At 35.0% G+C, this 14,185-nt stretch overlaps 1 protein-coding gene across 17 annotated transcripts in view; it reads right to left on the bottom strand.

Annotated features, from left to right (window-relative positions):
• Positions 1–538: 538 nt before the first annotated feature.
• Positions 539–14,185, bottom strand: part of KDM6A (lysine demethylase 6A) — a 234,574-nt gene continuing 220,927 nt past the window's right edge. For 9 of the 17 annotated variants that reach the window (XM_024240494.3, XM_024240495.3, XM_024240498.3 and 6 more), the window contains 4 exons: positions 5,468–5,575; positions 4,585–4,711; positions 2,541–2,711; positions 539–1,407 (listed from right to left, as the gene is read on the bottom strand). In XM_024240494.3, coding sequence (XP_024096262.1) covers positions 1,378–1,407; positions 2,541–2,711; positions 4,585–4,711; positions 5,468–5,575 — 436 coding nt within the window. In that variant the 3' untranslated portion in view covers positions 539–1,377. The remainder of the gene's footprint in view (positions 1,408–2,540; positions 2,712–4,584; positions 4,712–5,467; positions 5,576–14,185) is intronic. The other 8 variants (XM_024240505.3, XM_024240503.3, XM_024240496.3 and 5 more) reach the window with 1 other exon arrangement.

Raw genomic sequence — 14,185 nt, 5'->3', positions numbered from 1 at the left:
CAAAATTGCCTAACATTAAAAAATAAGTCTCTTAATTTATTTGCATTCTAAAATAGAGCCCTTCATCCTGAATCCCCTTTTCCATATAAAATGGTACTAAGTCATGTACAGGATTTGTCAAGCCCATATAACAGTCCCTTTAAAATCTTAAGTTCAATCACTATTTGTTTTCTACTATTATACTACATTTTGGCAGCAATTGTTTATTGGTCTGTCATTGCAGTAATTGCAACTTAACAATAAACCAGTCTGACATTTTAGGTCTTGAGGATACATACCATATATATTTCTTTAAAAATAATCATACTTTTTGTAAGCAATACTTTACAGTAGACACCTCAAAAATCTACCATAGATGTGAAACTTAAAACGAGAAAAATTTAAGTTCTAAATATTTATACATATATATCCAGATTTCTATATATATTATATATACATACATAAGTATATATAAAATATATATAATCAGATTTCAAAAATGAACAAAAACTGGGCACTGTACATAAAGTCTTTTTAAAACTCAAACAATAGAAAACTCTTTAAACATTAAACAATTTTAATAAAAGTTTCTGTACAATGCTAAGCAGTTTTATTTACACATAGAAAATGTAATAGGAGTAGTGTTTGAAATTACAGAACTCCTTAAAATTTCAATGGCAGGTAAATCTGGAAAAAATAACAGCATTCCATTCACAAATATTTTCAAGCAATAAATATGTATTTATAAATAGTGTAAATTTACATCAAGATTAGAAACAAAAATCACAAATCTGAAGTTTATTCCTTAGTCTATGTGCAATCCATTACCTTTGTGACTTGGCTGTTAATTTTTTTAATTTTATTTAGGAACCAAAAGTGTAACCATCATGGTCTCAAAACAAGACAGAAAAACATAAAAGCAGTAAAAAAGTGTCTTACCTAACTTTTCACATTAAAAAAAAGTTGACCAAAGAAAGACTTAAAATTGCTAACTACCTTACAAAGAAATGACCAGCTAGGCTAGTATTTTTTTTCCAAGGAAAATTCTGAAGGGGGAAAAGACAGATGAAAACAAATTCATCAGCCCAGAAATAGAGAAATATAAAAGAGGTTGTCTTCAAGTCAGTAGTCTGTAAGATGTTGCCAGTTTTGTCAGATATATACAAAACATGGAAATTATTATTTTTTTCTGAAGTACAGCTGATCAGCTTTGTGAGAGTCCTGGAGTAGGAGCAGTACTCTCTCCCGTCCAGTTGGTTGACACTCCGCACTTGGAAGGTTGCATAGACACAGTTTTCAGCCAGCAGCCTTACGAGATAGCTACAAAAACCAGTGGTGCAGAACTGGGTTATTTCCTGAATAGCAGAAAAGGTCTCATTTAATGTCCATGGAACAATATCAAGATGAGGCGGATGGTAATGGAGGAGCCTGAAAATAAAAGGTAGGTTATTTTGATATACAAATTGTTAATAGTTCATGGCTACAAACATATAGTCTGCTTGTGAAGTTAGGGGAAATAACTCTCAAAAAGTTCAACAGCCTGCTATGCAACATAAAAGTACAACCTACCTTACTATCTCCCATTCAGCCAATTTTCCTAAGAATCTAAGACCATTATCCTACTCAGTGTACTTGCAATTTTCTATACTTCTTCACCAATTAGTCAAAAACTCTTGGAATGTTATTAAGTTTACCATTTTTTAAGATTGCTTAAAAAAAGGGGGCTTCTTGAAAAATAATTTAACAAATTACAATTTCACTAGTGACTGCCTTCAGAATCTATCTCAGCTAGGTAATATATTTTCTTCAACATATTCCAGATAATTTTCTTCTTCAAGCAATCTTGAAGACCATTCAAGTGAAAATATCAGAAACTAAATTTCAAAAAGTTAGTTTCTGATCACATATGTGTGGGAGACAAGTACTGGAGAAAATCAACAATTCATAAATTATCTCTGTGTTTCTATTCATAAAGCTATTGATCTGTAAAAGTAAAATGCTTCCCCCAAGCATCTGCTGTCTGAAATTAAAAACTGTGTGCAATTTATAAGTATACTTGAATTTCATAAGGTTACATAACATACCAGGAAGTTAAGCCCCATTAAATACTCCCATGAAGTTAATACTTCTGGCAAGGACAAAATTTTAAACAAATACAATTAGCTCTAAAAGCAGAAGTATATTTAAAAGGACACTTACTGATTCATTTTGTGGGCTCTAATAACCTACGTACACAAACATTTTATCAACTGAGATAAAATGACATAAAGGATATGATAGTGTTCTATCTAAAGCATGCAAAGATTTTTAAATGTAATTGTTGTAAAATTATTTAGGCTGGTCTCACCCAGGAAGAAAACTGAAAATGATATATGCCAATTTTATAGGAATAAATACTTGGAAAAGGAGGGGGGAATGATATGAATCTACCCTCACGCAGTATGTAATGAGCCAAAGGAAAATTTAAAATATTTCATTACCTCCTACTTATCAGGTGGCAGAGAAAACACTGCTGCTTCATAACCCAGCTAACTATGTACTCACATGTTGATTTGACTTACTAATGTAAATTGGTCATAGACTTGCATCAGGTCCTCCATTTTGTACTGTTCTAGCACCACAAAGTTTTCCAAGTTTCCGCTTGTTTTTCGTGCACAATCTTGGCAATGTACTATGTAGGTCTTTCGTGAATTACTCTCATTAGTGACAAAAAGCAGATCAAAAACCTCCACCTGTTTTATACAAGAGAAAAACGTATTCAATAGAGATGGTGGTATTTACTGTACTGCTTTAGTATAATCATGGAATTCTACTTGAATGAAATTGTGGACAGTGATCTCTGGTTAAGAGTAGGTGGTAAGAAAAACATGGCTGTGTTTGAGAATCTTTAATAGACCAGGTTTATTTTGCACCAAATCCAAAGACATGGGTAGTAATGCATATTTAGGGGAATAATCAAAGGGAATGACATACTCATGACAACCACTGGCAAAGCCCAGTTCAAAAGTTTGATAAAGGTCAACCTATTTTTAAATCCAAAACATTAGTATACAATCAGATATAAGTGATCATTTTTATGTATTCATGAGTACAGCATGATTTTAGAAATAATACCTCTATCTTATACAGAAAGACTGATGAGTTGCTACGGTTCAGGTAGGATAAGGAACAACACACCTAACTGGAATCTATCTGATCTCCTAATGACTCACTTTGGTCAGGCCATACAACATTTAAAAAAAAAAAATCAATGGATTCAATCATTTCAAATAAAGGTTGATGTTAGAATTACAGAATTTCAAGGTTTGAAATGGACCATCAACATCCTGTCTTTGGCTTATCCTTAAATTTCTTCAATGACAGAAAACTCTTATGATCCCATGTCTTCTTTTAACAGTTAACTACAATCCTAGAGTTCACCACGTTATCCATTACTGTCAACAGGCAGCAATACAAACCTAGTGACCTGAGCTAGAAAATTGGTGAGCATTCTTCAACTTGTCCTTCTACTTCTGCCATTTAATGAGGTGTCTCGCTGATTTTACCCTCTAAATATTTTTGAATTCTTTCCCTTCTTTAATATTCCCATTGCCAGGTTCTAGTCTAGGCCTTAAAATAACAACTCTTAAGACCACTGCAATAGCTTATATATCGCTGTCCTTTCTAACCACTTTTCTCCCTGAAACACATATCTTACTTACCCCCTTAGTTGCCTGCTCAAAACCTTTTAATGGCTTCAATAACCTTGGAATATCAAATTCCTTAAAACCATTCAAGATGTGCTACAAATTAAATGCCACCTAGACTTATGAGCAGAATTTGCACAGTCTGTGTTCCAGCCAAATTGGAACACATTCAACCTTTTCTAAAACCATTTCATTTCCCTGTTCTCTTCTTGTGCCTATAGCCCATGACAGTCTACCTCCGATTCTCATCACTTTTTTAGCCTACTGATATCATACCCTTTTTTCCAAGGATGGACTCAAATGCTAATAATACCTTTGTGAATTCTTATGCCAATACTAGAAGAAAAAATTAGGTCATTTTCCCCCTCAGTGTTATCATTAACAGGAAGTCCAACTTCACATTCATCATAGTCTCATGTACATTACAATTAGTTGTTTATAATCTGTCTGCTCCAAGTAGAATTTAAGCTCCTTCATAGGAGGCACCACATCTTTGTTCCTGCACTTCTTGCAAGCCTTAGCCACACAAGATTGACAAATGTATTGTGAATTGCACCAGAGAGGACTGATAATCGATCTGCCTAGAGTTATACCAAACATCCAGTTTATTGGCATCTGTGTACATCTAGATTGTTCTCAGTTTAAAATCTCAAACTAAATTTGCTGATTATCGTCTGTTGAAGATCTACCACAAAAATGACTCTGCAGTAGATACTTTTAAGGTTAATTCACAGTGAAATATCATTATTATCACACTGAATTTTAATATAATGGCTAAGTAACAAAATTGAATCCAATGTTAATTACTACAAACTGGATTACATGAAAGTATAAAAAAGTTTCCTAAAAATAAAGAGAAACCAAAAGTGGAGAGGGAAGAGGCTTTATAAAACAACTGTGGATAAGAACAATTACTTACTTCACAAATGCTACAGTAATGAGCTGGTTCTTCTTTTGTCCGCCCATGCCATATAATCTCTTTTCCTGCAGCAATGAGAGCTTCCCTCAATGTCTGACATTGCTTCAGAGTTCTTAGAAGACAATACCTATTGTGGGGGAGAAATTATTTGTGACCAGCAACTGAATATTGAATATTTTTAGCATAAAAGATATACCAACTAGAAATAATGCCAAGAGACTTGATTCTAATGTCTATGACTTCATAATTTTTCTTTCATCAATTTATCAAATATTCTCAGATTTTAAAATGACAATGCTCAGCAGGCCTGATGAAGACAATATTAAAACATTTAAAGTTGAGAAAATTAATATCTGGATATCAAAATATAATGGTCTTAGTACATAAAAACTGACTCCCTGCTTAAATGTGAGTTGCTAATTTTGGCTCTTATTTGGGCAAGTCAGTTAACCTCTCTGGGAGTCAATTTCCTCATCCTGGAAATAAGGGGTATGAATTCCAGATATGAACTTCTATGATTCTAGTAAGGCAGGAAGGCACATTATTTTTTTTTAATCAACACTACCTAAACACTCATTAACAGCATCATCTGTACAGCTGCTTTTGAAACTCGTCTATAAGCAGAAAAAATATTTATGAATTTAGTCACTACAGGATACAATATTCGTTTAACTATAATACTAAAGAAAAAAGTATGTCTTCATTTTATCTTGAAGGTAACAGTGGAATCCATTCATATTAAAACAATTTAACTTTTCTTATAACTTATACCTTTTCTAAACTCATACTTAGGATGCTAACAACATAGTAAATTCTCACAATTTGTACTGATTCTCCTATAATTTTCTGTCATTACTTGGAGTTGTTTGCTCAATTATCTTACTCTCCTGTGAATCTTAGTGGCTCAGGTTCTCCATTTGAACGGAGAGGTTGAACTAGATGATCTCTAAGGCACTTTTCAGCTCTAAAATTCGGAGACAATGAAAATATCCTAAAGAAAAGGAAATGGGTTTAGCAACTGAGTGTTGTCTTGAAAGCAAAGGTCTTATCTATTTTATTCCTGCTATCTACTTATCTACTCACCACCTAGGGCAGTGCCTAGCATATAGTAGCTTAATCAATACACAACTAAAATTCAAATAAGTACTAAAATATTTAATTTACCTTATTTTATATTTCTTTGCTATTTTATACATTACTATGTTAAAGTATTCTTATATATCAGAACCCATGTATATTAACCTGGCGGTGGGTGGGGAGGTGGGGAATGACTAAAAACATTTGTAAAACCTGTTAGCTTATTTAACAAATATAAAACAATATCAATTTTATAGTTGTAGGCCAATTCCTTAAGTATCATATTCAAAGATTGCACTCTCAGCTTGGCTTCAACAATTCTTGCATATTTAACTTATTTAGAAACAAAAACATTGCTTTAGACCAGCGGTCCCCAACCTTTTTAGCATCAGAGATCAGTTTTGTGGAAGACGAGTTTTTCCACAGACATAGGGGGAGGGGTGGGGGGAATGGTTTTGGGATGAAACTGTTCCACCTCAGATCATCAGGCATTAGCTTCTCATAAGGAGCAAGGAACCCAGATCCCTTGCATGTGCAGTTCACAATAGTGTTCCTGCTCCTATGAGAATCTAATAACACTACTGATCTGAAAGGAGCTGGAGCTCAAGCACTAATGCCAGCTTGCCTGCTGCTCACCTCCTGCTGTGCAGCTTGGTTCCTAACAGGCGAAGGACTGATACTGGTCTGCAGCCCAGGGGTTGGGGACCCCTGCTTTAGCCTGTGGTTGTGTGTCAAGGTTAGGACAGCTATCGATGTGTGCATGCGTGCCTGTATAGGGCACCAGGGAAGGTAGCAAGTAAAAATTTAGATCATAGCAAAGAGAGAATATAATTCAGACTCTGTCTGTAGCTCTTGAATAGCACCTGCTCCTCTCTTTTTCCCTCCCCATGTCCCATACAATTCACTTCTAAAGGTACAGATCTTACTGAACAAGTTTTCCAAGTAGGGCTTCAAAATAAGGTCTCTTAAAGGAAAATAATGCCTAAAACTCTGTAGATACCATTGGAAGACTTCAAACTCAACTGTCCTTCCACATGGCCAAACAAAAATAATATAATAAAAGCAAATAAAAAATAAGAACCAGACAGGAGCCATGTATTTGCTATTTCATATACATTAAGCCAAGTAAGCCTCCTAACAACCCTGGGAGAAAGGTTATCTCTATCTTGCAAATGCGGAAAAAGGAGCGCAGAGAAGTTAAGTTTGTCTAATGTCATAAAGCTATTTAAGTGGTTGAGCTACGAGTTTTTAAAAGAAAATCTCAAGTTTCCCCCTTACTATCTCACACTGTAACCCTTCTTTTTGGTCTCTTTTCACATCTTATTATCACCCACTCCCCCTCGAAGATGACATTCTTGGGCTCAGGAAGCACAGTTTTTCCAAACACAGAGCCTTGGTTCTATGGAGTATCAGGCTACTTGTTACTCAGCAGATAAATTTTCATCTTCAATGCCACTGACTACACTGGCACTCAGACTGTAAATTTACAATGTATTGTTAGTTTGGTAGTTTCATCTTAAAAAAGGCAGTATACTGATTTCCTGCAAATAACAAAGGGTCTGAGATAAGGTTGCTAAGAGTAAATACTAAGCCATAAGTAGTCAGTCTGCTTCTGGAATAAATTCTGCTCTAGAATTTATATTTTATATTTTGTGTGATACCGAAATCTTGGAAAACTGACAGTTCTATTAATCTTATCTGATGATGAATAACAAAATTGTGATTTCTCCTTGCCTTTACTTTTTTAACATTGGAAATTTTTGTTCCTTCGCCTTTTCAAAAGGCAGCACTTGGAACAGAAGAATTTAGAGAGAGAGAGGCTCTTATGGAGTCCACAGTAATGAGCAAGTCCTAAAAAAGAAAGAATGTGATTCAATTGAAGGATAGGGAAAAATAGAAAGCAAAGTGATTTAGGGAAAGGATTGTAGTAAAGAAACAGATATAATATTTAAGACTTAAACGATAACCTGTTCTGCTTTGATTAGCCCCAGACTGATTTTATACAAAGATAATACTTAAGTACATTAAAGAGCTAAAAAATAAAAGCTAAACAAAATCAGGATTCTCATTTCCTCTTAATTTTAGTTTTGCTGAATTTCTGTAAGTTTACCTTATGGTAATTAAGAATTCAATTTGAGGGCTGGGCGCTGTGGCTCGCGCCTGTAATCCCAACACTTTGGCAGGCTGAGGCGGGTGGATCACCTGAGGTTGGGAGTTTGAGACCAGCCTGACCAACATGGAGAAACCCCGTCTCTACTAAACATACAAAATTAGCCAGGTGTGGTGGCATATGCCTGTAATCCCAGCTACTGGGGAGGCTGAGGTAGAAGAGTTGCTTGAATCCGGGAGGTGGAGGTTGTGGTGAGACGAGATCGCACCATTGCACCCAGCCTGGGCAACAAGAGCGAAACTCCGTCTCAAAAAAAAAAAAAAAAAAATTCAATTTGCTAAAAACAAAAGAATAAATCATTTGCAAAAGGTATAAACACATAGAAGATGGAAAATGCTATTTTGCATACGTATACTTTAGAAACAAGGTCAAAAATGATTTCAGCAGCTAGAAAAGCAGGAAATTCTTTGACGTTTAAGGATCAGTATTGGTTTCAGGACCCAATCCCTGTTTTTAGCTGTTTGGATGAAAGACACTACACAAGAAGGCAGGGAACAAAGGAAGTTCCAGAATGGAAGAAAACCATGAGGAAGAGGCTGATTGAGAGCCTGGCATATTTGAGGTTATATACTAGAATCTAATCCAACCAAAAAGTGATCTGCAAAGATGAAGCTTAAAGAGCAATAGAATTTTAGAGAACAACTTAACACAGGGAATAGAATGAAAATACACTTGCAATATTAGAACAAGAGAACTGAATAAAATAATATGTAGACAAATTATCAAAAGCCTTATTTATGGGCAATTAATGCACAATATATTCATAAATCAATACATGAGGACATTAGGCAAAAAATAAACATAGTATGCTATGGATACTAAAAAGGAGAGAGAGATCATCTTCAGGTGAGGGGAGGTAGAGAATCACATAAGTTTTCAAACAGAAGTTGAAATTTCTGAATCAATTTACTTAATTGATTATGAACAGGAAAAAGAGGTGGGGGAAGGCACACTCTGTACAGAAAGAATGCCACAAGAAGGTAGTATGGGGGCTTCTTTGGGGAACAAACAACTGTTCTTACAAGATTTTAATCTTCGCATGATGTTTCTGGGGCACGCAGTAACAGGAATGAAGCCATAATAATATTATATTACATCAAAGTTAAGACAACACTGGGGGTTACTCTGACATTCTAATGGCAATGTGACTCAGTTTCCAAAGTTAAGTTACCAAATATCAATGTGAAGATAGATGAAATATGGGTTAACTTGTACTGCACTTTTAAATGCTTTATGGTAACAGTCTCAGCCACTGAGAAGTAGATAACAAATTAACGAACACCAAGAGGTGCCTTGCTCTGCCTAGTCTCCCTTACTAAAAGAGCCATGTAGGAAAAGCAAGCCAACATATGAGCTCTGAAAACTCTCTTGCCACCTGTCACTCCAGGGTTGTGTTCTCCTAGGACAATAGTGGGTATATGAATGTCAATAAGGCATCTAACAGTTTTATTTACACCAACCACATGGCTGAAAATCAAGGTCTCAGTCAATGAAAAAATGCATATCTTAAGAACTTTAAGCTCCTAGATGGGGGGAAAAAAAGCATGAAAGCAAATATATATTAACCATGAGAATGCACTTTTAGAATTTTTAGATTTTGTTTGGTCAGTGTTATCAAAAAGCATTATATATCAAACCCAACAGAGTATTAGAAGACCACCAAGACTACAGCACTACAGCACTAGGATCAATGCTAACTATGGACTGGTCTTTATGGCTATACCATTATCTACGCATAGTGTTGGAAAAATCTTGGTCCATTATTAGGTCAAATGGGTGTGGACTAAAGAGTTGTATAACACCATATTTATCCATTTAAACAAGGGAATCAAAGAGAAAAGGGAGTTAATACTTATGAGTTTGCTTTAATTTACATTTTGAAATTCTGTGTTTGTGATAAAGTATATTTTATGTAGGTAGGTAAGGTAATAACCTATAATGTATGTGAAAGAAAAGGGAGCAAAAAAATTCTTAGTTCTAAAAAAGACCTAATTTGTCTGATAAGATTCACTAGGCCACCATGAAAAAGGTTCCCAGAGTTCTTGCATAGAGCTCTGAAAACCTATTTTAATAAGAGTTCCAGGTGATCCTTGTGATCAGCAAGTAAGAGAACCAGCGCAAACCTCTTACTTCATAAGTGTCAAAATTAAAACCAATGTCTCAGATTTGTAGTGTATTTTTCAACAGACTAGTAAAATATCAACTTCACAAATCACTGCATTTTTAGGATTAGAGCCTTTAAGAGACCACAGAAAGAGCTGTAGAGTGGGCAAGAGCAGATTCTATACCTAGACTGGGTTCAAATTCCAACTGCACACCTCTTTCTGTGCCTCAGTTTCCTCAGCGGAAAAAAGGGGATATTCAACTTACAGTGCTGTTACGAGGATTACATGTTATATAAAATGCTTAGACTTGTGCCTGGCAGTTAATGCTCAATAAATGTTAATTATTTGAACTTGACATGTCAAATTCCTAAACTGTATTAAAATAATCATATAATTACTAAATTAAAGTTATTTAATTTGAAAAAATTGTATGATGAATGCCAACTCAAAGTATAATAGTTAACACACCAAAAAGAAAATGAAATAAGGTTATTCAAAAGGTGTTTAGTCTGGATTCCATTAGATAAGGGTTTTTCAATCTCAGCACTATTGGTATTTATAGTTGGGTAATTCTTTGTTGTGGGGAGCTGTCCTGTGCCCTGCAGGATATTTAATAGCAGCATTCCTAATCTCTACTCAAAAAAGCTAGTAGCATCTCTCCCACTCAAGTCATGATATTGGCATATGTCCCCTGGGAAAGGAAAGCGGGGGGAGGAAAAATTGTCCACATTCGAGAAGTACTACACTAGGTCCAAGAATATTAATTAAAAAAAAGAAGGTAATTGGGGTTTCTATAAAATAATAATAATAATTACAACAACTACCATTTACTGAATGCTTACCATATGCTAAGACTCACATAATAGTCATAAAAGTTATTTTAGAAAGACAGTATTATCCCCATTTTTCAGAAGAGGAAATAAAGACTAATACGTTCAGCAATTTGTCCGCAGTTCCCCAGCCAATAAATGAAGAAGCTAAGATATGAAGGCAGATTGGATTCCAGAAACTACATACTGCTGGCCCTTCCTGTAATATTTTACTGGGATATTAAATAGTGTAGACTCTAAGACTTAGGAAAATAAAAACGGATGGACAAACACTGAACATATAGTGATCACATATACACAAAAGGCGCAGAGAAAGCACATAAAACATTAACATTGTGCATATAAGATGGCACATTTAAAAACTGAAATATTGGCCAGACATGGTGGCTCATGCCTGTTAATCCTAGCACTTTGGGAGGCCGAGGAAGGAGGATCCCTTGAGCCCAGGAGTTTGAGACCAGCCTGGGCAACATAGGGAGACCCTGTCTTTATTTTTTTAATTAAAAAAAAAGAAAGAAAAAGAAAAAATATAAAAGTGTTTTATAAGATGGTCAAAAGAATGACAAAATAATATGACAAGAAATTAAGTTTGTGGAGAGTGGTTTTCAATGAGCTTAGCACTGTTGAAATTTAAGAGAATTTATTTTCAACCATTGGCTTATATGTTATTAGCATTTTTAGAATGTGTTATTGTCTGGCAGATTACAGGGGGGTAAGACAAATGAATGTGTAGCCTCAAAATTAACTTTCTACTCCTCAGCATACTATTTGATATGCTCCTCCTAAATCTAAGACTTCCTAACATTAAACTTTTCAGAGGAAAATGCACTCCTTGGCATTCTGTTTTTGACATATTTTAAAATTTACTAAATTACTTATCGTGGTGATTTAAGTGAACTCACAAAGTTGCTGGTGAATAAACCAAAGTTTCTAATGTATTGAAAACATACTACCATTGCACTAACTTGACAACAGTCCAACATGACTGTAACAACTTACAGCATATTTGTTGGGGGTCGGCTTTATCAACTGCACCTATAAGTCTATTTATTCTGAAAGCCTGTTATCTACAGGGAACTCTCATCAGTACCAACAGTCTGCAGAGCTCATCTCCTGCACTAACACTTGATTCCTTTCAAATGTTCTGTTAAAAAAATACTTGAGGCAAAACAAAGAATGTATGAGTCTTATGAAAATGACGTAAAGCGTCTTAGTATTGTACAAAGAGAAAAACAAAATATAGGCCAAAGTACTGTATCTCAAATATCTTAAAATGGGAATCATGAATTTGCAGAGGGTTTTTTTTTCTTTTTTTGAGACAGAGTCTTGCTCCGTCGCCCAGACTAGAATGCAGTGGCACAATCTCAGCTCACTGCAACCTCCACTTCCCGAGTTCAAGTGATTCTCCTGCCTCAGCCTCCCAAGTAGCTGGGACTACAGGCGTGTGCCACCACACCCAGCTAATTTTTTGTAGTTTTAGTAGAGATGGGGTTTCACCATGTTAGCCAGGATGGTCTCGATCTCCTGACCTTGTGATCTGCCCGACTTGGCCTCCCAAAGTGTTGGGATTATAGGCATGAGCCACCGCACCCGGCGAGCGTTTCTTTTAAATCTTAATCTACCGGTCGTAAAATTAAAACCACAGGATAAAAACCATATACTATGAAAAAGATGGACTAAAAAGTAACAATAATCTCCTCACCCCTAATTTTAAGTTTTAAAATTGCCTTTTTAAAGTAAAACTTAATTTACTCAGGACCCACTAAGGAAAATATCTCTGACATAGTTTATACTGGAGTGAGGCAGGAGTTTAACAAAAGTAAACATCATTAGTAGTTTTTGTCAAAAATTTACCCTAAATACAATTATGAGAAAACAAATCCAGAATGTAGAACTCTGCACAAAACAAAGGTCTGCTGTCCTCAAGAAGAAAATGTCATTAAAAAAAGACTTTCGTAGGTTTAAGAGACTAAAGAAGACACAATGACCACATATTCAATTAAATGTGAACCTTAATTCAATATGGAGAGGCAAGCACTTAAAAAAAAAAAAAAAAAGACATTTTTGGATAGTTGGGGAAATCTAAACATGGACTGTGTATTAACTCATACTATGGAATTTCTTATTTCCTAGATATAGTAAATCGTATTACAGGTATGTAGGAGAATAACCTTATTCTTAAGATGCAGGACGAAGTATCTGAAGTGATATGTCATGATGTCTGCAAATTACTTTTTCATATAGCTCATATGAAAAAGTGCGTGCAAGCATTTATGTGTATACAGAGACCGCTAAATAAATGTGGCAAAAACTTAACTGATGAACCCAGATGAGGTTACACAGGTATTTGCTGTACTATTCTTTCAACTTTTTTTGTAGGTTTAAGAAATTTCAAAGTAAAAGTTGGAGGAAAAAGTATAAACAAGGAGTGCAGTGATGTGTTATACATGTAAATTTTATATATTTTAAAGGAGACTAGATATATTAACCTAGAAAAACCGTCATAGTTGAATGAATTAAAGGAGATCGGTACCCTTGATCTTAAAGTTTTCCTTTATTCATTTCTTTGTATGGGCACTGCTCTACCTTAAAAATAACTAATGGTTCGGAAAACTCAACAGCTAATACCTTAGCAGTGATTGCCTATCAGCCAGCTGAGGGCTACAAATGTATTATCTCAGACTCCTTTTCTAAGCAATAGAACCATACATCCATCTACCTGCTATTTAATAGAAATTTCAACTTAAATCTTGCAGGAGCAATTCAAGTTCTGCATGTCTAAAGCTAGTCAAGTTGATAACCATCATTCTCTACACCCAACTCATTTCTTCTTTATCTCCAGTTTCAACAACAAGCATAAATGTTCCACTGTCTGGCCCAAGCCAAAGTCCAGCAACACAGATTTCTCGCTCAACTCTACCACCAATCAATTACCAAGTGTAGTCTATTTTACCCTCTAATCTTTGTCTCTCCTTTTGTCTGAACTGGAGCAATTACCTTCTAATTTATGCCTCTAAATCTTCTGCCTTCCATTTAATGCTTCATCTTGCTACCAAGTGATCCAACATGCAAATTTGAGCATTATTTAAAATATTAAAAATGATAAAGACTTCTCATTGGCAGTCATTCCCAATGTGAAGTCTACCTGAAATTTTTAGCAACAAAAGTTTAAATCTATCTTCAGCTAATATGAACACACAAGTATGGCACAAACCAGGGAAAGACACTTAAAGTTTGGTCTAAAGGAGAAATTAAGTTCATTTGCAGAGAAAATTTATTTCATTTAAACAGTTAAATGAAGTCAAAAGAGAAAGTTATCCACTGAGCTGCCACTTAAATTTTCCTAAGTAGTTAGGTTGTGAACTTTTAAGTCAAGTTCACTGCGTTATCAAATGAAAGAAGTAATCAAGATAATATAT

The sequence above is a fragment of the Pongo abelii genome, chromosome X, assembly GCF_028885655.2.
Source record: "Pongo abelii isolate AG06213 chromosome X, NHGRI_mPonAbe1-v2.0_pri, whole genome shotgun sequence".
In the NCBI taxonomy this organism is placed as follows: Eukaryota; Metazoa; Chordata; class Mammalia; order Primates; family Hominidae; genus Pongo; species Pongo abelii.
This window is presented reverse-complemented; position numbering and strand designations above follow the sequence as displayed.